The 23,464-nt window shown below is 42.3% G+C and overlaps 1 protein-coding gene across 7 annotated transcripts in view; it reads left to right on the plus strand.

The window, feature by feature from the left end:
* The window catches only part of zfhx3b (zinc finger homeobox 3b), a 272,318-nt gene that overhangs the window by 183,669 nt on the left and 65,185 nt on the right, over window positions 1-23,464 (plus strand). For all 7 annotated transcript variants that reach the window (XM_079340133.1, XM_079340132.1, XM_079340135.1 and 4 more), the window contains 3 exons: window positions 3,530-6,037; window positions 6,210-6,789; window positions 9,242-9,738. In XM_079340133.1, the coding sequence (XP_079196259.1) occupies window positions 3,566-6,037; window positions 6,210-6,789; window positions 9,242-9,738 (3,549 nt within the window). In that variant the 5' untranslated portion in view covers window positions 3,530-3,565. The remainder of the gene's footprint in view (window positions 1-3,529; window positions 6,038-6,209; window positions 6,790-9,241; window positions 9,739-23,464) is intronic.

A 23,464-nucleotide genomic window follows, 5' to 3' on the forward strand; every position in this document is an offset into this window, starting at 1 on the left:
CTGCTTTATCAATAAGAACCCTTCCTTCCCACATCTTCCTGTAACTTGCTTAGCGTTCACGCCATTGATTTTCCAATAAGCGCCCCTTACCCTGCGGTGGCTGGCCAAGCTCAGTGATGGCTCAGAAAGCAGACAGAGACAGGCAACATCACTGATGGACAATTGAAAATCAGATCTGGTTTATTGTTAGGGGTCCTCTTGGCATATTAAGAAGCATCTTTTTTTCCATTTTAAAGAGGTGTTCCCTCCAGCTGCCTTGTATATGGATAGGAGTAAGGGTCATGTCTGTATCATTCCAATAATCCAGCAGCACTCAAAGTAAGGGTTTAGACAGAGATAATTCCCCCCAGGAAACCCTGGAAGGCAGGCTACTCTTGAGGCCAGGGCTTCAGGCAGGTATGACGCATGCTCATAATCATATGTTTTCTTAGCTTTTAATTCCTTCCTCAGTTTGACTGATAAATCCCACTGTAATGAAAGGACCCATTACGGTGTAACTAAAAATGTGTTTTTAATCCACACAAATTGACATCCAGACCTACTATCTAACAATGTTTAGAATGAATGAGTCCTTTTCACAAGTTTAACTCTTCTGCTATGTTAGGGTCTCCTTAAGAGGCTGCTTTTTTGTTTGAAGAGACAGACAGTGTTCACAGTGGGACTCTGGTGTAAAGCCTTTTAAGTCAGGAGTGTGAGTTCTGCAGTCTTCTGCATTCTCTCCCTCTGACCAGCTAAGGAATCCAGCCTTTTCTTCCTTCTGATTATCTCGTATTGTCAACCAAGGCTTGTTTTGTCTGCACACAGCCTTCCTATTGTCAACTCACAGGGCCCACATTCAAAATCCTGATATGATTCACGAAGAGAGGCCCTGACAGGTTGACTTGTTTTGTGAACCCAGTACTAGTGCCAGTAAACTATATCAAATTGTACATTTCTTTCATGTAACATTGCATAATACCACTCAACAGTAGTCACCTTTAGTAGGCTGCTGCATCATTTTGATTTGTGGTTATTAACACAGTCAGCACACTGAGACACTGGCCTCCTCCACTTCCCCTAGTCTTCGACCGCGTCTCTTTGTCTGTCTCCCGGACTTGTTTAGTGCCTCCCAGAGATTAAAGCTTTTCCTGCTTTAAACAGGTGTCACTGAGCCAGGCAGACCTCCAAGAGACAAACAGTGTTATATCAGTTTGCCCATCTGCGACTTGCCGACTCCAGACAATCCCATTGCTCATCAGTAACCACTGCAGGTTATTGAATTACACCATCTTGATTTTAAAGGACAATCCAGTTTTCTGTAAGCAGTGGACACACCAAGCTAGCTCAGAGCTGCAGCACTGATCAAGAGTCATCGCGTTATCCTGTCCACTGTTAATGGCTTCAGGTATCTCACAGCGTTAATAGTAACGGACAGGACTATAACCCCACTGAAGTACAGAGTAGCTGCTTTTTTTCTGGACTCAAGATTATGCAAAATATGAGAGTCAGGATCTTTAGAGGTCACTTTGAGCTAAAAATCTGAAGTACTAGTTGTGCATGTATGTTTTAAAGTTTCCAGGCTTGGTTGAGACAGGCAGTGGAATCTGTAGGAGGGGCTGATAGGATAGATAACAGGAAAATAGTGTGAAACACTATTTGCTCAGATGACGCACATGAAAACGTTTTCTATGAGACAGGTCACTTTTATTTTTCTAAATGTCATTTTGTGCAGTTTATTCAGGTGCCTTCAGTTTGAAGAATCCTTGTGTTTAACATATGGCTTTTTTTTTTTTGCATTACTCTCCCCTCCCTCTGTCCATTTGTGTGAAATAACTGTTGAGCTCATTGCGTCTTATTAATGGAGCAGATAATAAATACTGACCATAAGGACTAGAGTCCCCTCATTCAATATGGCAGCCATCTCTAAATCATGTCTGGCTGTACAAAGCAATCTTGTTAATAAGGCAGCCAGGCTGATATCTTTCATTTTATATGCAAAGTAAGGCAGGGGTCATTGGGGTTAGGTTCTACTGCATGTAACAAAACAACATGAGCCATACTCAAAGCAAATGTTTGTCAGAGACAACGTCATATCTGCTGTTATGTCTGAAATTTCCTCTATCAAAGTCACTTTATCATAAAGCAATAATCTGTGTTGTTATTTTTCCATGCTCTCTATTGACTTCTTATAGTTAATTCTCTACTCAAAATTAAAAAAGAGTGTAAAATGTGCGTTTTATTCTTTTATAGACTGGAGAGGTCTCAGGTATGTTGTCTTGGAGGCAAGCTTCATCAGACATTCATGAAGCTGCAGACAGACATTATCAATCTCTTCTCTCCCTTAGTGGTTAATATGTGAGGGTTTGGGGGTAGACTCCATTCTGATCACAGCTGAAATTTGCATCCCTAAGTAAATAAGTAAATAAATCAAGTGCAAGCAGTGAATGTGCTAATCAACCGGGACATGGCAGTAAGCATGGTGCCGGGAAACTTTGCTCATGTAATATTCAGCACTGGTGGGTTAAAGGGCAGCCCAGAGTTATTGGTTTCAGCCCGATTGCCCCCTTTAATCAATGTTGGCTGCATCCCTTTAATAAAATTATTAGCTCAGCAGTATCGTGCGCTATCATTTTATCTCTTCTGCGCTCTAAATTGCAGCCTGTGTTGGGCCTCTCAGATGCTCGGGGCATGGCCAGCTCCCGAAAGCTCAGACCCCATTTATTATTTCAGAGACGGCGGATGGCTGGAGTGTTTGAAACCAGGCTGAGCGTGGAGGTTATTGGATGAAAGATCTAAACACAGCTGCATAAAGTACCAACCCAGCTCATGTATTTTTGGCTCATAGAAAAAACTGCCTTTTTATTATACTTGTTAAAGTTCATACATCTGTATCAATAATGAACATGTATTGCATCCTTTTTATATATGCACACCTTGAAGTTTGAGTGATAATGGGGATATTGTTAAGAATAGCTTTTTTAGATGCAGTTTTTCAGTTATGTAAATGTACAATGTGCTGATGGGTGGCTTCTCAGCGTCTAATTATCTCACAAGGAATCTATTTGATCCATTAAGTTAGCTTGTTTCTCCTTTTTTCCGACTGCAAGTTAATTAAAAACGGATGTAGGATTTGCAGAATATAAGATCAGGGGTGTTGTTTGGAAGGTGAAGATAAAAGATGGTACCCTCCTGATATGGCAGGAAGATGAATCATGGACAGCTTATTAGTGCTTGTTTAAGGTATTGTGTTTAAGTATCTAATCTTGTGTAATGAGCATGGTGTCATTTTTCAATTATATCTCAGCCTTTTTTCTCTCACCCAATATGCCATACATCTGATTTTCTTCTTCTAAGGCTCCTATACATAGTATCTTCTTCCCCCGTTCTCTTTTCTCGTTAGATCTTGGAACATTTGGAAGAAAAAGAAGTTACTACTTGGAACATTGATTTAACAAATGAGTTTTTGTGCCTGTGCATTAGCATGTATATTTAAATTAAATATCCTAAACACATTAATAACCTCTCATTCACACATTGTGTGTCTTTGCAGGCCTGGATGCGATGAACGCCTCATGTAGGCATCAGCATGGACAGCTGTGAGTCTCCTGTGGTTTCTGGGACAGACGATGGGCTCAGCTCTTCCCAGCAGCAGCAACCACCACAGCCCTGGAACGATCATTCTAGCTCACAAGTCCCTTGCACCAACCAGGCACCTTCCCTGGACCCCCTGTCTCTTTCTGCTCCCTACCCTTCTCAACCCCAAAACCTGAGTGCGCCTCATGACAGGGTGAGAGATCTCCAGTCCTTGCAGCAGCCAAAACAGACATCACCCAAAGCCCACCGTGATTGCTCTGCCACAGGCCAGCTGCATCCTAGGAGAGAGGGACTTGAGGAAGAAGAGCGAGAGGGAGTGAGCTGTGGAGAAGAGGAGGAAATTGAGGACTTAGACGAAATGGAGATTGACAGTTGTTTCCCAAGTCTTCAGCCCTTTACTGGGGTGCCAATGGCTTCAGGGGGAGGGGGCCTGCCCACTCTTCTGCGACATCAGCCTACAGAACAACTGGGAGCACCTGAAAGTGGGAGTGAGGAAGGAGAGGAGGAAGAAGAAGAAAGTAGTGATGTTGAGAACCTGGCTGGAGAGATAGTTTACCAGCCAGATGGCTCAGCCTACATTGTGGAGAGCCTCAGTCAATTGATCCAAAGTGGTGGGGGCATGGTACCCGGCCTGCTTCCCACAAACTCTCTCACCAGTGGGGGAAAACCGGGGGAACCTGCTGGGACTTCATCCACGGTCTACCCTCAAATCATCAACACGTTCCACATAGCCTCGTCCTTCGGGAAGTGGTTTGGCAATTCAGATCAAGGTTTCCCCAATACCTCAACCATGGCAGGTCTCAGCCCTGTCCTGCACAGTTTCCGTGTCTTCGATGTGCGGCACAAAAGCAACAAGGATTACCTGAACAGCGATGGGTCTGCCAAGAAGTCCTGTGTATCCAAAGATGTTCCCAACAATGTGGATTTCTCCAAATTTGATGGGCTAGCCCTATATGGCAAGGGCAAACCCATTCTCATGTGTTTTCTCTGCAAGCTGTCCTTTGGCTATGCTCGTTCCTTTGCCACACATGCTGTCCATGATCACCGTATGACACTGTGTGATGGTGAGCGGCAGCTACTAGGGGACAAGCATGCATCTGCCATCATCCAGGGCATTGGGAAGGACAAGGAGCCCCTCATCAGTTTCCTGGAACCAAATACTAAGAGCACTTCTCTGCCAACTACCCTGCTCCCAATAAACCCTGGTCAGAGCTTCTATGGCACATTTAGTGGTGTTCATCTGGAGCCTGGAAGCAGCAGTGGGGGCAGTGAGACTCTCCTTAACAAAGAACATTCTGACTCTAGCCTCCAGCAACAGCAACAAACCCCACTAAGCTCGGTCCTTCCTCTTGGAGGGCTTAGCATCCCCAAAGCATCCACTCTTACCTCATCTACAGGCTCTGCCAAAGACTCCAGTGCCCTGCCCAAAAAGGGAGGGAGAACAGAGGAGCCTGTTGGGAAAGAGTTGGCATGCCAGGGAGAAGATGGGGACAATGAGGGACATGAAAGCAAGGAGCATCTATTGAGCCATAGGGGGGGCTCAGAAGAAGAAGAGGAACTCTTATTGCGGGAGGAGGAAGATGACGTGGAGGCAGAAAGCATTGCAGTGGCCTGTGGTGATAACAGTAGCAGTGGTGGAGGTGAAGCAGGGGAACCAGCTGTCTCAAACCAAAGCATTTCCAAATCTCCTTTATTAATGCCTAGTAGCGCTCTCCAGCCTTCTGCCTGCACCTCTGCAGTCAATTCCACACTCAACAGCAAAGCCCCCGCTTACAATACCTCCTCTGTTAAAAAAGAGGGTTCAGCTGCCGATGGTGAGGGGAGAACCTCAGAGCTCCCTCTGAGCTTTAACTGCCAGGGATCCACTGATCCCATGGCAATGGCGGCAGCTGCCGTTAGAAGGAGCGAGGATGAAACTGCTGGCACTTCCTCCTCACCTCTGTCCTCCAATGCTGCTGCTGATGAAAGTGCCAATCGAGATAGTGCCACAGCTCCAGAACCAAATGATTGCCCAGCAGAGGGAGAGGAGGAAATTGGAGCCCTTCTGCACCATCACCACATGCACCACCATCATCATCACCTCCACCCTTCATCACATGGTCACTCCCACCCCCTGCCAGGTGGCTCCTGTGACCTAACAGGGATGGGGGAGTGTTCACAGAACCATGGGCTTGGTGGTAGTGGAGGAAGTGGGGTAGAATGCCCCAAATGTGACACTGTCCTGGGATCTTCACGGTCCTTGGGTGGTCACATGACCATGATGCATTCACGCAACTCATGTAAGACACTTAAGTGTCCCAAATGCAACTGGCATTACAAATACCAGCAGACATTGGAAGCCCACATGAAAGAGAAGCATCCGGACTCTGGAGGCTCCTGTATGTATTGCACCAGCGGTCAGAGTCACCCTCGTCTCGCTCGTGGAGAAAGCTATACCTGTGGATACAAGCCCTTTCGGTGTGAGGTATGTAGCAAAGAAATGCAAGATTTCTTCTTTTTTCAAAGGATGAAGTAAAAGTTGTTTTTACGTTGTCGATTTTTTTGAGCCATGGAGTATTTAAGAGGTAAAATAATTTTCAAAAGTAATGAATGTCACCCTTTCTGTATTTTAAGTAAAATTGATGTATATTTTATAGGTGTGCAACTACTCAACCACCACAAAGGGCAACTTAAGCATACATATGCAGTCGGACAAGCACCTGAACAACATGCAGACACTGCAGAATGGAGGATCCATTGGCTCTGCGCAGGAGCAGGTGTTTGGACATAACCCAGCAGGAGTGGTGGCTGTACCCTCTGTGACCCAGGCCAGTAGCCATCACCCTCCACACCACCATCCTACACAGTCCTCCACCCATATGGCTGGACCGTGTGGGGCCCCCTCCCCAACCAAACCGAAGAACAAACCTACTTGGAGATGTGAGGTATGTGACTACGAAACCAATGTTGCACGGAACCTCCGTATCCACATGACCAGCGAGAAGCACATGCACAACATGATGCTACTCCAGCAGAATGTGACTCAGATGCAGCATGGCCGACTTGGCTTGGGAGCCATGCCATCACCCTCTGAGGCAGAGCTTTACCAATATTACCTGACCCAGAACATGAGCCTTCCACCAGGCCTCAAGATTGACCCAGCAGGAGCCGAAGCCCAGTTTCTGATGGGTAGCTTTCACTTGGATCCCAACATGGCTGCTCTGGCTCCTGCACTTGGTGAGTCCCATTTTTCCTCTCCTAAATGTCTGTTGATTGTACAAAATCCCAAAGTACAAGTCAGAGCTTTGGCTACCCAAAGATATTCCTGCCCTTTTCCTCCCATTTTAAAAGCAGAATTTCGCTAAAATAAAAAAGAGTGAGCTGTTAGAGTTGATCCATTTGATAAAAATATGTTTTTTGGCTTACTCCATGCCCTAACCAAATACATCATTGAAAGTTTTAATGACAAATGCATTGATCCAAAAATGGTATAAAAACCTTGTAATTCACAAGACCAACATTAGAATTACATGTCATCTATTTACTCTACTAGTATTTTAGTTATGAATAGGCAAAAAAAATATGTTTTTGGTTTTCGAATTTTTTAAAACATTAATACAGTAAGCTAAGTGGTAGTGTTGAAGAAAACACTGTATTTGCACTTTATGTGTAATTTTCCTCTCACAAATGAGTTAGAAGGAGCAAACCTCTCTGTTCTCTTTTCCCTGCCCTCACCCTTAAGAAGCTAAGATCAGTCTTTTTATATCATTATTCCCAAACTGCTGCTGAACTGCACCACTGGAGTTCTGAATTTTTTCTGACTTTGTAATTGCAGCTATAAATTTTATGTTGGTGAGGGAAGGACTCAGCATGTGTAATTCGGCAGAATTGCAGTGTGTTTGGTGGGCCAGTTACAACCCCACAGTTTGCACATACTTGCCTCCAACTGTCACCCGTTCAGAGACACAAACAAGAATTGATTGCTGTGACTAATTTTTCCCCCTCTTCTGCCATCTGGTTCATTTCCCTGTGATCTGACTTGTAATAAGCATGTTACAAGGGAGGCAATAATGACACAGTTTGGGTCCATAAACTACAGTGGTGTCATCCGTGGTCGCACTTTGAGGAACCCTTGAAATCATCTTGCACAAACACTTCAGTATTAACTTTACAGTATGATACATAGGGCTCAGTAAATCTTTTGAGAATCTGTCATCAATGGAAGATATCAGACCAAGCTGCTAAAGTGAGAGCTGGGCTTTCATGCTTTTTATGGATTTTTTAGTTCTAAGGCTATTGCCAAATAAATGAATAACAAATATTGACCTGACTTGATCTCAGCCTCCTATTAATCCTTGTGCTATACAAAAATAAAAAAAATAAGCAGCAGTGTATTAGATAGTTAGGAGATGAGTCAGAATTTGACTTTTAGTTCTCTGTATTGGTATTAGTTGTCCTTTGTACAGCCCAACAGCTCATCACTGTAGAACATTAGTTCTGTAAGTATTTTTCAAGACTAATCTCTAATTATCTTATACAGACCTAATTATCTTAGACATTGACTTTGGTTGAAGTATTTATGTTTGCTATATTGTGGAAACGGCATAAAACCAAAAAACAGATGCAGAGCTACAAATCAAAGTCTTTCTACACAAAATTTGGTGAGGAACTGGATTATCTGGTCTAAATAATTTACCCTTCATGTTAAAGTAGAACAAAAGCCAGTTAGAAATGAGAGATGCATGGTCAGGGAACACATTGGGATAGGTTGATCATGCATGTGTGTCATCTAGGTGTTTTCCAAGAGAGTTTAAGGAGCCATCCTTAGAAAGCTTGGTCTGTTGGTCATTTCAGAGGGTTTCTCAAAGGTCTCCCTCTCCTGGCAATTAATACTCAGGTAAAAGAGAAATATCTAAAAACTGCTGTATGCTACAGCAATGGATAAAATTGAGCTGCTAAAATTAGTTTAGTGTAAAGCCAGGTGTGGTCAAGCCTGAATGGTAGATCTAGAAAATAAAGCTCAGCAGACAAATGCAACATCTCCAGCTTCTCTTTAAAAAATGTTTAGTTATATTTTAAAGTGAGACTTCTTAGACTGTATCAACATAAGTACAGTGTTTAGTGTTATGGATTTGTGTCCTTGCTCTTTTTTCCTCTCCATTGCATGGGCCAGAATAATCTGTTAGGTGTGTATATACATTATGAGAAAAACGGTGAAGAATCCAAGCACGAAAGTGGTTTTTCTATAAATTATCTTTCAGTGAACATAGATGATGGATTCTATTTAAAATAATACATGCTTGGGAACTTAGTTGTTCAGTAATGATAGGAATAGTAATGATAGTAATGATAAACATAAACTTGTTTGTTGTAAAGATCATGGCCTCTGCAGTTTATTTACAGACCGTTCATGAGAGTGCACCAGCCCAAAAAGGGCAGTGTATACACTTATTCTCTGGCAGTGTGAGGTTCCTGTCCCTATGGAAACGTCTGGCTTCTGCACACTAAGCTCAAAGCAAGCATCGCTATATGCTCATAAATGCACACAATATCCTCAATACAATGTCTCACAGACAGATATTGTTCATTACACTAAGTATATATTTATTTAACACCTTTTTAAACACATCTAAACACCTTTTTAACCTTCCCTTTCTTTTGTCTGTTTTTGTCTTCCACAATGTTCTAGTAGGTGGAGAAATCCCTATGGATGTGCGGCTTGGCAGTGGGCAGTTGGTGTCCGAAGAACTGATGACCCTTGGAGAAAGTCTATCACAGACAAGCGACCCCTCCTTAAAGCTCTTTCAGTGTGCTGTGTGCAACCGCTTCACCACGGACAACCTGGATGTGCTTGGCATGCATATGGGAGCTGAACGCAGCCTGCCGGAGGAGGAGTGGCGTGCTGTGGTGGGCGATTCACACCAGTGCAAGTTGTGCCACTACACCACCCAGCTCAAGGCCAACTTCCAGCTGCACTGCAAAACAGACAAACATGTACAAAAGTACCAACTTGTAGCTCACATCAAAGAAGGAGGCAAAGGCAATGAATGGCGCCTGAAATGTGTGGCAATTGGCAATCCAGTGCACCTGAAGTGCAATGCCTGCGACTACTACACAAACAGCCTGGAAAAGCTGAGGATGCATACTGTCAATTCACGCCATGAGGCAAGCCTCAAACTTTACAAGGTTAGTCGTCCTGTCACTTCTTTATCACACCCACTGATCAACCTATAGCAGTGTGTTACAGTTTTCACGTTCAAACTGAATTCATCAGACTGTTTAGTGCAGTAGAAGAGACAACCTGAATAATCCGCCTGTATCCGTTTTTAAAGTGTGCTTCAATGGTCAGGAAAAGTAGTATGTTTGAGTCATATTTTGGATCTTTGATGGTTTTATAAAAAATGGCAACATGTACACTTAATCCTCCTCCTGCTAAAATAGGTACCCTCCAAGAGATACAGAAAATATTTGGGTATTGCCCACACTGTTAAAATAGCTATTCAAAGTGCTTAAGACACCTCTGTTGTGTGACCCCTGCCTTCCCAGTAGTCATATAGAAGTAGGGCCATTATGTGGCCATGAGAAGAACATGGCAGGTGAAGCTGGCTAGGAGGCTTAGGGGTGAATCACTAGGAGACGAATGAAGAAGTGTGAGGAGACAGAGGTTTGGTGCTAATACTCCTCGGAGCGGGAAAGGCTGAATCGTTCTCGACAGCCGTATTGATTTTTGCTGGACTTGGAGCTTCACCTTCTCCTCTAATCATTCCATAATAGCCAATGGATGAACACTCTCCGAACAAATGGCCATAAATCTAACAGGCCTGATTCCACTTAGGTACCTATCCTGTTTGTCTGCGGCTTCGGCCACTCTGCGCTTAACCCAAACTGGCACAGTTGCACATGTATACACACACAACAGAACACATACAAACACTGACTCAACATGCTCCCTGTAAGCATTTGCTATGTCAGCAGAAACTAACTTTGTTTCCTGTCGTTGCCTTCATTTGTCAACTTTGTCTATTAAAATGTGTTTGGCTCTTACAAAGAAAACCCAACAATTCTGGGTTTTTTTGGCCTATTCTTGTGATAAAAAAAATAACTTCTACCTATACAGAGCTGTTTCAACATACGTGCCTCATCAGATCCCCTGGCATGGCAGTAATGTTTCCTGTTTGAAATTTTTGGATCCAGAAACAAAAGTTAAAGAGAAAAATCAATTAATAGTTTGTGAAAGTGGGAATTATAAAGCAGAGCTCCTAGAACAGCGGTTACAGGAGTCGATGGACACAGAAGGTGGTGCCCCATGTACAGTATAGTAGCTTGTCAGTCTGATGTTTGCAATAGAACAAACAGAGGGCAGAGTTACATTCTCTGAATCAGCTTATTCATAGGCACATTAAAAAATGCAAATATGCAACATGTTTTGTTTAGTCAGTTGGAATACAGCAGAAAAGCAGAGCAAGATATCCTTGTGTTTTTCCCAGTTCATGGTCATCGTGTCTTGGCCCATGCTGCTGGACATACTGGCCCACATTCCAATGACTTTCACATCAGACCAAAATAGACATGCTCTGGCAAACTCTCTCCCTACCACACACCTTTGGAGCGAGAGACTTCTTTTGTTTCACAAGATAGGCTACAATTCATATTGCATTATCTTTAAGCTTTCCCACTTTGCTGTGAGTCCAGAAAGCAAAAGAGGAACATATTTTCTTCTCTATCTCCTTTTCCACACAAGGTTTTTAAAGAGAGAAGAGACATATGTCATACTGCTGCTCAGGCTGTGGGGGATTAAATATGTACAACACATCCAGGCATGATCATTTTTTATAACTTAAGCCTCTTAAGATGGCTCCATATTTCTTAAAACCAATTGATCTTCCGAGAAAGAGTGTGTGCATTTGTCCAGAAATTACCTGCTCTCTCAACCCAAGAACACAGCGTCCTCTTAAGCTCTCTGCATCTCAGACATTACTCAGAAACAGAGCTGTTCACAAGTCGACAAGAATTATTACAACATTCTGTGACTTACATTTGTGATTCAGTAGAAGACGTTTACATGGTTTTGAGGCATCTTGTAGTGGCTGCTGACTTGAAAATGTTACAGTCTTTTGTCCCACTTTGGATTTACTGTCCTGGTAGAGATACTGACAGGCAAAACCCCAGAGTGGCATACAAGACTGTAAACCTAATTTGGTATATTATGCAGAGACAGAAAAAAAAGGGAAAATCACCATTCATTTATTCCTCCCTAAAGAAATCTGATGCAAATAGCACCATTTTTAACCTTTTTAGGGAGAAAATAAATCATCAAGTCAGCATAAACAGACTGTAAGATGTGGGAGATGTTTGGGACACTTCACCCAAATCAAACTGGTTTGCATTAAACGGGCCCTTTGTGTGCACAGCTCCATATAAATTGGAGCCTGTAATTACTGGAATTAAAAAGCAAGGTTTAAACTGAGGGCTAAGCTGGATGGGATAATTTGAGAGTCTGTGGTATGTGGCCCATATTAGGGCTTTCTAAAAATATCAGCCCCACCACCCCATGTATTGGAATGTTCCAAAAGACCACAGAAAGATTCAGCAAGTCATCCTAACCACATGGACCAACACACAGTGGGGGGTGATGCTGTATTCCCCTGTGCTCTCTGTTCTAAGTTGAAAGATATTCATTTAGAGCGCTGTGTCTTCTGCCAGTACAGCCTTATGTAGCTATGTAACTAACTTTCACCTTCCCCTTTTCCCATGCACCAAAGGCCTTTTTTAGTTGCTCTGATGATATCATGATGAACACCCATTTGCCCATTATGGTCACTCCTAAACATAAACAGTTTCTTAGAAGTCCCCCCCCCAAAAAAAAAGAAAAAAGCTGTTGTTCTTGTGATGTATGTTTTAGAATATGTGGCTCTCTCCTGAGACCCTCCATTTTTGTTTTGCATTCAATTTTTCATTTCACAGTGAGTCATGTACATATTTTGTGAATTGGTAGCCTCTTAGAAGTAGTCTCCAAGATTTTGACAAGTGTTGGTGTGGAGGTGAGATGAGTGGCATTTATACAACTCCCAGGCCCTGGCCTCCCGAGCCAGACATAATGGGTGGGGCCTAACAAGGCCCAGCAACAGGCCTCAGCTTCCAGTCAAGGATTGGGAGAAAGGGGAGGAGCACAGGGAGTCAGCTGGCTACCTTCCTTGTCTCGGGGGCCAATGCAATCGGCGGTAATTGAGATTGATTGGATGTTATTTTTCCTCTTGCAAATGTAGTCCATTAGCTTGGCACATGCATAATCAGTTTAGAGCCCAGTTAGCCGAAAGTAATCATGTTCCTCGGTGTCTGCTAGCACAAAATCCACTCCAGATGCCGCTTGGCCATGGAAAGAAAAGGAGAAAGTGCCTTCACTATCAGACAGGAATCTTTAACCAAGAAAGTCCTGACACCCCTCCCTCTGTCCTTGTCCTGCTCTAATGAGAACAAACACAACTACACAAACTTTTCACCTAACTCTTTTCTGCCTTAAACACAGTCACATCCAATGTCTGCACTTTACTGATGAGAAACAGAGAGACTTTGATCATAAGTTCTGTACTAACATTGTGTAAAGTGGAGCCCAGCAACTGACCCATTAAGAAACATAATACATCTGTTTGTTAGATGGGGTTAGTGTTCTTATTTTACTCCTAAGTGTAATCCAAAAGAATCAAAGGACACTAAGGAAATTATATATCTCCATTATACAGAGAGCATCACAATTTATAATGAAGGAAATAAGTTGCAGTGTTTAAAAAAGGATTAGTGGGTTTCATGAAAAGGCATTGAGGTGGTTAGCTCATGATCTTAAGCAGAAGTACTGGCTCAAAGTCTATAACTACCAGGATTGACTCCATTCCTGCATGTTTGCACAATATATTTAAATACAACTACGAGTAGGTTTAGTTTTGTTCAGCAACCCAAAACATATAATCCAGTTTTTCAATCAAATAAAGCTATGAATTTTACTTTAGACTCATGCACTGAAAAACGCCTGCTGACTTAAACTCTGGCCAAATGGTAATTTTGCCCTGATTTTGGCATAACAGATCAATTTTCAGAATTTCTATACTGATAGAATTGTTTTCTGCTCACGGGTATCTGGCCTTACCAACTCACACAGCAGACATTTCTTAGAAGAGGAGTGTTAAAAGGAGGGTGAAGAGACAAACAGGAGGGAGGGGATGGATGGAGGGGGGGGGGGGCACAGGAGGGTTGGAAGGATAGATACTCTGCTAATTATCATGGCTAGCCTATGATTGTTCAGTAATAGTGCTCAGTGGGAAAGGTTGCAGCAGTTCCAGGAAGGGCTGAGCTCTGATTTACTGGTACTACCGCTCTAATAAAGCGCTTGCTGCACATCCTGGGAGACAGCCCATTCTCTCCTTTCACATGCACAAGTGTGTGAATGAACACACACATACACACACACATACTCAGGGCCACATCTTGTAATCTAAAGTGCCAGCAGATGACAACATAGGGCTCATGAAATGTATCATTTTAATTGCTCATCGAGAACTTATTGTAATATGAATCAGACCAAGTGATGTACATCATCAATGGAATAACAGTACACTGAGGAGGAGTTTAAATTCAGAATGGGCTCCTCTGACAACCCCCCTTATTGATACAGCTATGATCCTGATTCTGGTTTTAAGCTCTAGCACCCTAACTCAAACTGATCTCAGTTTCTCTGATTGGGTGAAACAAGGAAAGAGCGGCATGGAGTTGTAAATAAAGGTGGATTGGAGAGAGGGGCTGTCAGGCAAGTAAGGGGAGGGAGCCGATAGGGCTTTCTTCTTGGCAGTGTGTGCGAATTTCACAACCCTTCCTGCTCCCACCCCTTGAGAAGGCCACAGAGTGGGCCAGGCTTTGACCCATCGCACAGCTGCTGCTGCTGCTGCTGCTGCTGCTGCTTCTGATGAAGATTGTACATGCAACTGCCCTGCTGTGGGTGTTGCTGAGATTTACAAAGTTAAAGAAACAAAGAAGAGGAAGCAGGCTGCTTAGGCAATGGAAGCTGGTCCTTTCCCATCTGTTTTCAGCGGCTGTCCACCACAATTGACCAGCTTAAAAGAGCCCAGTGCATTGCAGACCAGCTTCTCTTCCTGGGGTCTGTGGTGGAGACATGGATATGTCTTCCATCACAAACAGCCATGGGAGGATTAGAGAAAGGAAATAGTAAGATATTTCTCCATGTGTTAAAGATTGTTAGATTAGTCTTTTTGCACAAAGAGCAGTGCACACTTTAGGTGATATGCAAAGAAGCTGCTGATTCTGTGCTGCCTGATCAGAAGAAATAGCAGATTGGTCTATAAGAAAAGAAGGGGATAGGAAGTTAAGTAATATCAATTTGGGTTTTTCTTTGTTCACAACAGATATATTTCGAATCAGTGATTTTGTGTAGATAATTATTTTGGCCAAAGTACTGGTTCTTAAACAACGAGAAGATGTTTGCTCCTCCTCTAAGAGCATAGTACTGTTACTATTATGGTAACATAAAAAGGACAGAGAGGAAACTCTCAGTATCTAATCTTTGTTATACTCTGAATCTGTCTTCTTTTATCAATGTCAAGACGTATTACAGACATATCAGTCATGGTCCTGTCTTTGTATCTCCCCCACTGCAAGATGGAAAGGTTACCCTTTTCTCTGTCTTCAAAACAACCCTTTAAGGATCCTTGAAATCACTGGCCTCTAAAATTGTCAGGTAATTTTATGCAAATAATAATTGAGTTAATTGAAAAATGCCTCAATAACCAGGCTTACAATATAAATAGTCTTGACCCTCTTACTAATTTTGGAGTGTTACTGCTCTATAAGGTGTATTTTTCTTTATAAGTGCTTTGAATTAAAGGTGCAAAGTGTGGATCAAGAAATACTTAAAACACTGCACACTGGGATGCATGCTGAATGCATTTACCTATCATGACTTAAATCAAACGTCTCACAGATCTTTTTGCTACACCTATTTCACCAGAGAGACTAATGAAGGAATCTGACTGGTAAACACTGCTCTGATGAGGCCAGATGTAGGCTCCTGTGAATCTATGTAGCTGCTAAGCTGAAGGGATGGAGAGAGTGAGGCGGGCCGGCTTACCGGCTTCGGCCATCAATACATCAGTGGCTAAGCCACCAGATTAATGGCCTCCAAGTGGTCAGGGCCACAAAACTACTCAACTCTGACGTCTATGTTCAGTGGAGCTACACATGAAAAAGAAAGGTTGGTTGAAAAGACAGATGAGAAGAGGGGAGGAGGTCTTAGGTGCCATGATGAGCACACAGGGACTTCTCCTATGTTTTGGTTTGGGCTCCTGAGTGGAGTCATGGGACAAATATATTTTACAGAATGATGGGTATGTGGCCCTGGCTTTCTGCATCCCTTTTACCTTGTGTTCTAATAGTCCAGTTGCCCATCCAAAAAACATAACAATAAAACAGTATCAAGTACGTTGACATACAGTATATTTGGCAGGTCTCGATATGATCACAAACTTGTTAGCTTTCTTGTATTTTGGACGGCAGCTGGATTCAACCACTTATGACTTACAACCATAGTTCCTGAGTGTTCAGAACATCCAAAGCCTTTGTTTTGCCCAAGTTTTCTTCGTTTTAGCAAACCTGCCTCTAAGGTTTTTCTATTTTGTGGTGCATCGATTTATAAATAAATAATTGTAGAACGGTTAGATTATAGAACTTCATAGAACTTTTTTTCCCTGGATTTCATGAGCTGTTTGTTGTTAGTGGTGGGTCAGAGAGATCCTGCTTTCTGCAAGTGTGCTCTAGTCAAAGTAGACTATTTGTGTTTGGATTTGTGGCACAAATGTGACGTGTCTCACATCACATTTATGTAACTCACATCTATGTGGCTATTATATGGGCTTATGTTAAAAGTCACAGTTTTCTAGATTCCTCAGAACTATTTTCTTAGTAAAAAAATATATGTGAAAGTGTGGGGCCTCTGAGGTTTTTCGTTAGTGCCAAGGCAAAATAGCCATCTCTTCCTTCACAGGGCTGGATGTCCATCCATGTTTTTGTCTTAATTGCTGTGCACTGGAGTTCAGGGTTAGATCTGGGAGCTGTAAATCTATCAGTGTTATGCAGACAACGTTTTCTCCAGATGTAGAAGAAAAGATTTCATCCTTTTGTAATTAAGAGGTACAGCCCAGGGTGTCATGAGGTTTTTATTAGGGGCTCTGGAAAAGATTACTTTGCACCTTGTTTTCTCATCATGCCTTCTATTCTGCAAAACAAAAGATGGATATAATGGAAAGATGAAAATAAAAAAGTAGCAGAGAATGAGATCTCTTGTTTAAAGTCTAATATGGAAATTACTAGGTGGTGATGTAAGAGTTAGCTATGGGGAGTGTGGGTTGTAGGCACAAAGGGGACAAAGGCACAGTCATGGAACCAAGGCAATTACATAGTTCTCCAGATGAAGAATATCAGAAAAAAAAAATCTTTTTTAACCCCAGGAATGTTCCCAAATGTTATCTTTCCCACGGGTGCTGTCTTCTACACCTGTGTTCTACTTTAAGTCACTGCTGGAGTGAGAGAGAGGGTGGGAGTACGGGTTGGGAAAAGTGATAGTGAGTGAAAGCGAGAGAGACAGCTTTAAGAGTTGGGGACAAGAATGCTCTTCAACTTCTCAAGGGCAACAATACTTTATGGCCTTCACATTCCTTCATGACAAACTGATGCCTAGAATAGACACTGTGGTGTTAGGAAAAAAAAAAAATTAACTACTGGGCCTTGAAGCCCATCCCCGACATATCATCTCTGTTTCTTGCTCACCTTCACCTCACCCTGTGTCGTTAATGTGGCAGACCTTCGGGTAACACTGTCGGACACTTTACTTTTACTAGCCTAAGATGGCCAAGTAAAGCGATTGAAGTGCCGGCTTTTGTTCAGCATAAGCAGTTTTACACATTTGTGTTTTATAAAGTTCTTTAGAATCTCATGTTGATTTACAGAGCCAATTTTCCCCATCTGAGTTCTCTTCAGAGACACAGACTGTAGAGGAAGTCTCCAGAGCCACTGAACTGTGAGGCCTAGTCATAGACTGTCTTCTACCATCCCTCACTGCCTTCCTTGCCAGCTCCACAAACTCTTTTTTTAAATAATGTCAACACATTCAATCAACACTCGCCTCACAATTTAAGACTGCTGAATAATTCAAACTTGGATCCTTTCTTCAGATGGACTATCTCTGTCACTAGATTGGAATTTCCTTAAATTATGCTTGTTAGGTTGAAAAAGTCATGTTGAAATAATTTGAACCATGAGGACTGTCTGTGCAGCTACTGATTAAAAGAGATCTCTGAGAGCCGTTAAAGTTTGAACATGAAATGGTGAGATATGGAATGCAAAGTACTATTCAAATGATCAATGTGTTCATTTGCATGTGGATATATGCATGAGTATGGGTTGTGGGGTTGTCCCAGCATGTTATTAACTTGCATTGCAACAAACAAGTTTCAGGAGGTAGGGCATGTTCATTTTGCAGTTGTAAGTGCAGTAGTGACCTGAATCTCTCTCCTGTTTCTGAGTATGCATATTTCCACTGAGGACTTTCACGTAATTTAGAAAAACAAAATTGCAACGCAGTCTATGGAGATGACTTCAAAGGAAGTTTATTGACCCTGTGTTTTTCTTTTGGCTCTCTTTTCTAAAAAAAATTAAACTCCAATACTTCAGTATTATAAAGGTCTTTTTTGATTCTCATTCTAATAATCAAATCTCTTTATTCACAGCCAGCTCCTTTTGAGCTTCTGTTGGTAATGTTACCATGTCTTAGTTATGAAATAGTACATTGGTTTATACCATATTCTGAAAGTATATTAAAGTAAAGAACAAAATCTAACCAGAACATTTTTTAGATTTTAGGACCTGCTGTTTGTACTCGGATTCCCTACCATCACAGCAAATGGAGCTCATCATTCAATTTTCTTTTTTTTGTTTTTTTTTCTTTGACACAGTTCCAGTCTGCACTATTATTACCAACCAGTTATGTGAAATGGAATATTTGGTGATATGACTTTCGGTGTATGGGGTTATCTTTGATCTTCAGGGTTTGGGGGATTTTTCGAGGTATTGGATAAGGATGTAGTTTGCCAAACAGCAGACTGGAATATGAGGCCTGAGAATGACATAGTTTAATCATATGTAATGGAGAGAAATGCATGGGTTGTGAAGTTCAGATGAATGATATATCATTGAAAGATTGTGTGATTTATAGAAGAGTGTCATATGTAGATGTAGTTAAAAAGGATCAATCGTCACATCTGGAAGCGAGGTAAGGGCTTTTTGGTAGTAGATTTCAGCATTGGACTATTCCCAGCATTCAACTTACTTTTTAAATCATTAAACATGATGAAGCCATCTCCACAAAGTCAGGAGTTTATATACGAAAATCAAACACCATCTGCCATCTCTGATCAGAAGCAACAGCCATCAGGCCAGAGTTACCAAGGCAGAACAGGAAAAGCCATTAACTGCCAATCACTGCATCGATCGACAGGCCAGTCTACCACTATTACCCCGTCTCTTTCCCCAACAACCAGCCCCTGCCCACATACACACACATACAGAAGTTACTGTACAGTGCACACACATTCATATGCACATAACCTTGCATAGAAGTGTCTTTTTGTGCACCTACACCACATGAGGAGTAACATCCAGTGGAGTTTATTGCTCGAACTGATTGCAGTATGAACATTCTGTTCATTTAAGATAAAGGCTTTTTTAGATACTAGCTAAATACCAATGTAGTAACATGCAGAGCTTACTGAAGGACAATCAAGATGCAGTTAGAAGGATATTTCATATTACATATCAGTTTGTAATTTCTTCATTAACCAAATGCTTCTTGATGAAGTTCACTGCCTGTTCTGCCCAGTCCTTCATCTTATTTTTGGAGTCAACCTAAAACGGGAATAGAGTCAGAGAAAGGAAAACAAACAAAAAAAAACAACATTGATTTTCATTCTCCTATATTTACATGGTGTCTCTAGAACTGCAGGTCATTAGAAGAATATTTACCTACTTCCCAATTTAATAGAGATGCTTTATATCAGAGATGTGATCTGGACCAGAGGTCAGGGCTGGGGGGAGCAATTAAGGCACATGGATCCAGAAGCTCTGGTCGGCCCATTATGTGAAGCCAGGAGCAGATAGGTAAGCTAAATGGGAAAGCAGAGGCAATATGTATTGAACATGGCTGTATTCATTAATTGATCTTAGTTACTTATGAACTAGTGATGCATTAGTTGGGCACAAACGGCATTGATGGCTGCATGTTTACGTTACTGACAGTGTCCATACATTCTTATTGCATTAGTCCAACTATTTTAAACATTTAATTTAAGTTAAAGCACTGACTACTTTTGCATGCTGTGTATGGAAGTTCTCTATTTTATTCGTATTAAATGTGCTATATTTTCTGTTACTTGCTTCGGTTAGGTCAGCCCTCCTAAAGGCCACACAAAAGCCAGAGACAGAGCAGATATGATGGATGTGGCCTGGGGCCTATGCACTCTCTCTGCGTCTGTGGTGGCCTCATCCACACATCAGCCACAGAGAGAGGGAGGGAACTTTGTGGGGAGGGAGGGAGGATAGAAGGGCAGGGATACAAACCAGACCAGCCATTTTCCTTGTTCCGCTCATAAATATTTGTGTGGCTGATTTATAAACAGTGGAGCAAGAGCGGAGATCAAAGTGAACTGTAACAGTTATATAAAACTCTGGCTTTTTCACTACGCTGCCCTACACACCATGCCTGTACCTATTAAAAACAAAGCTATATATCACTGGGCATATTGGCAAGAGGGCTGAATGGCCACTTACACTTTAGAGCCTTGTCTTGTCCCGGTTTTTTGTCTAGTTCTAATAGCACAACCCTCCAATATATGAAACAGCTAAAACTCAGCTTCCACTCAGCATGCGTAAACTCCCCAAGGGTCAGCGGCTTTTTAGTTGGGTATTACATGGCTGTAGTAATGCCAGGCAGCCATATTAAAGCATAGCAATGCTGTGAGGAGTCACTGTGTCCTGCTGGTGGTAGAGTTGTGTTCGTCACAGGAGACAGCTGCACATGCTGATTCAGGCAACCAGCTGGCCAGACTCAACACAAAGACCAAGCCTCCTGTACTGCAGAGAGGAGGGATTGTTGGTGGTGGTGGTGGTGGTGTGTGTGTGGGGGGGGGGGGGGGGGGGGGGGTATATGTCTGGGTTTGCTGGAGTGGAGTAATACCCTTGCATATCTTTCGCTTTAGGTGTACCGTGATCAGAGCAAACATTTCACACCTACAAACAGGAATGCACATACCTCAATATTTACCATCATATTATAAGGCTCGATCTCTACCATATGCTCCTGTTGTAGGTGAAAATGTGGGGGAGCTAATGTCGCTTTATTAAGAACAGTTATAGTCAGCACATTCAGAACAGCAGCATGGCAATGGCTGTTCGCTGACCTCAGTGGGAGACAAAATAGCACAGGTAATGTTTGTTTTTTTAATTTATTGAATTTCCCCCCTTTGTCCAGCTGTTGACCAGTATGGGCTCAGCGTGGTAAGGCCTGGAATAGCTATTTTGGTAGACACTTCACCTATGGATTACAAAACACATTTAAGGTATTTATTTATAAATAAAAATGTGTTTGACAACTGTACCCTGTATTATTGGTTTGGTTGTAAAGAGTATCTCAACAGTCTCTTGGAGTCAGCATTGAGACCAGTTTAAATGTTTTGACACTGTAGTAAGAAGATATGTTAAACTAAAAAAAACATTCTGATTAAGTATTCTCATCCTATATTATATATACTCCTGTACTGTAAGAATTCTCTATATATGGTGTGAGTGTGATCTGGTAGGCAGGCATTGTCGGAGGGTTTGAGAGAAAGAAGAGTGCAGATTGTCTTACCCCTGGTGTGTGGTGTGTGGGGAGTTCAAAGTCCTGCGGAACATCAGAGAGCTGATGCTGAGTGAGGCTGACTAGCTGCAGCCTGTGGTCTGTGAAGGGTTACTGAATTATTACTGATGGTTTCAGGGGTAACTGTCCGACCACAGGACTGGGGAATATTAATCATTTATTTGATTGTCCGCATGTGCTGATTAATCAATTTGAGTAGGATCTGCAGGATTAACTACCCTATTATTCCCCCTGCAAGAACAGATAAGAGATAAGACTTTAAAATATCATATTCCATTTATCATTTATTTTTAGGTCCCTGCTGATGAGGGTGAAATAAAAACTGAGGTGATATTAGGCAGAACAGCAACATGGGGAAAGTGTAGGGGGAGGAGGATAAGAGAAGGAGGCATGAGAAGAGGAAAAAAAATCTCTTAACTGCAGATTTTAGTGCTTCAGAAGACGGCGGGGGGAAGATTCAGCTTTGTTCATCTTCAAACATGGCACCGAAAACCAAGTTGTGCAGCTGGGAGTAAAAGAGAACGCAGGGAGAAAAAAAAAAAGGAGGGCGGAGAGACGAGAGTAACAGGAAGTTGATGGGAAAGTGATAGCTGTCTCCACCTGGAGTAAAACCTGAGCTGTGTGTTAAAAGAGAAGGCAAAGCGAGGGAAAGGAGGGAGCTTTTGCATTTCACTCCTCTCCTATTCTCTGCTTTAGGTAAGTTTGGCTCTCATAACAAGTATTGCTAGCTTAGCTTGTTCAACAAGGGCTCTTTTTTCCTGTTTACCCCACTTACTATCTTATCCAGTCTATAAATTCTCAATCTGCCAGCTGTTTAATGTGTTATGTCATGTGGTAATGCCTTTGATTCCAACATGCCTCCGTTTGTAAATACAAGAAGCACTCAAAAGGCTGTGGTTTCTTTACAAGCATGGCGCCCCCGGCGCTTTGGTTGGGAATTCATTGGGAGGGAGACGGACTGAAAGAGTAAGGGAGGGAGTGAGAGAGGTGGTTAGAAACTGTATACACTTCCCGTTGCTCTTCTGCCAACCCCTTCTCCCTGCTGCTGCTGGTTGTGCAGGCAGGCAGTGTGTGAGAAATGTGAGAGGGAGGAGTGTATCCTCTCTCCTGGCTGAGCACAGCTCCGTAATTATGCTCTTTTCAGCAGGTTTTACCTTTAACACTTTCCTCCCAGGGTTGAGATTAGTGCTCACCATGCTTGATTTACTGCACAATTACTGAACAAGAGCTCTACGTAATCAATAAACAGGAAAAGGGAAAGAGGTAGGCTTTGAAGTATAGTTTGTGATTGTTTGCATGATTGAGCAGCGTGTATGGTGTAGCGAGTAGGGGCAGCTTTGCCCCGATGCCAGTCCGTGAAATACCTATAGTGTATTTGCTTTACTCGCTGCTTAACCTGCTTTACTTGTGGAGTTTAAAATGATCTCTTTTTTTCCTGGTCGACGCAAAGATCAGCAAGAAATTATCTAGTAAGGAAATCCCTCAAAATTATTAGACTAAAATCAGGCATTGTCCTACAAAATATGGTTTTAGTGATGCAACAAAGTTACATGAGCACAGACGCAAAGCATTCCTGTTTGGTGGTTTGCTCTGCCCTGTATAAACTGTCCCCAGATGGGCAGCCAGCACAATGACCTCCATGATGACACTTGCTAATGGCATGAGCAGTTATTTTGGGAACCTCCAATAAGCGGCCATCACAAGTCTTTCTGGGTCTTTGTGAGGCTTTTTTGCCTGCGTGACCAAAGCAGTAGGGCTCTTCCAATTAGTCTGCTTTGTGTTTGATTTTTAGTGATGACAACTATATCTCAGCTGCAATTACGCTGCACTGGGAATGATGAGGGTTTAGGTTATTGATCCTTGATTGATCAACCTGATCAATGAGCACTTTTGTTTCCTTTTTTTTATGGGGTGCAGTTATGTTTTTTCTTTGGCTAATGAGCA

Source organism: Symphodus melops (assembly GCF_947650265.1).
Source record: "Symphodus melops genome assembly, chromosome: 3".
NCBI classification, from domain to species: Eukaryota; Metazoa; Chordata; class Actinopteri; order Labriformes; family Labridae; genus Symphodus; species Symphodus melops.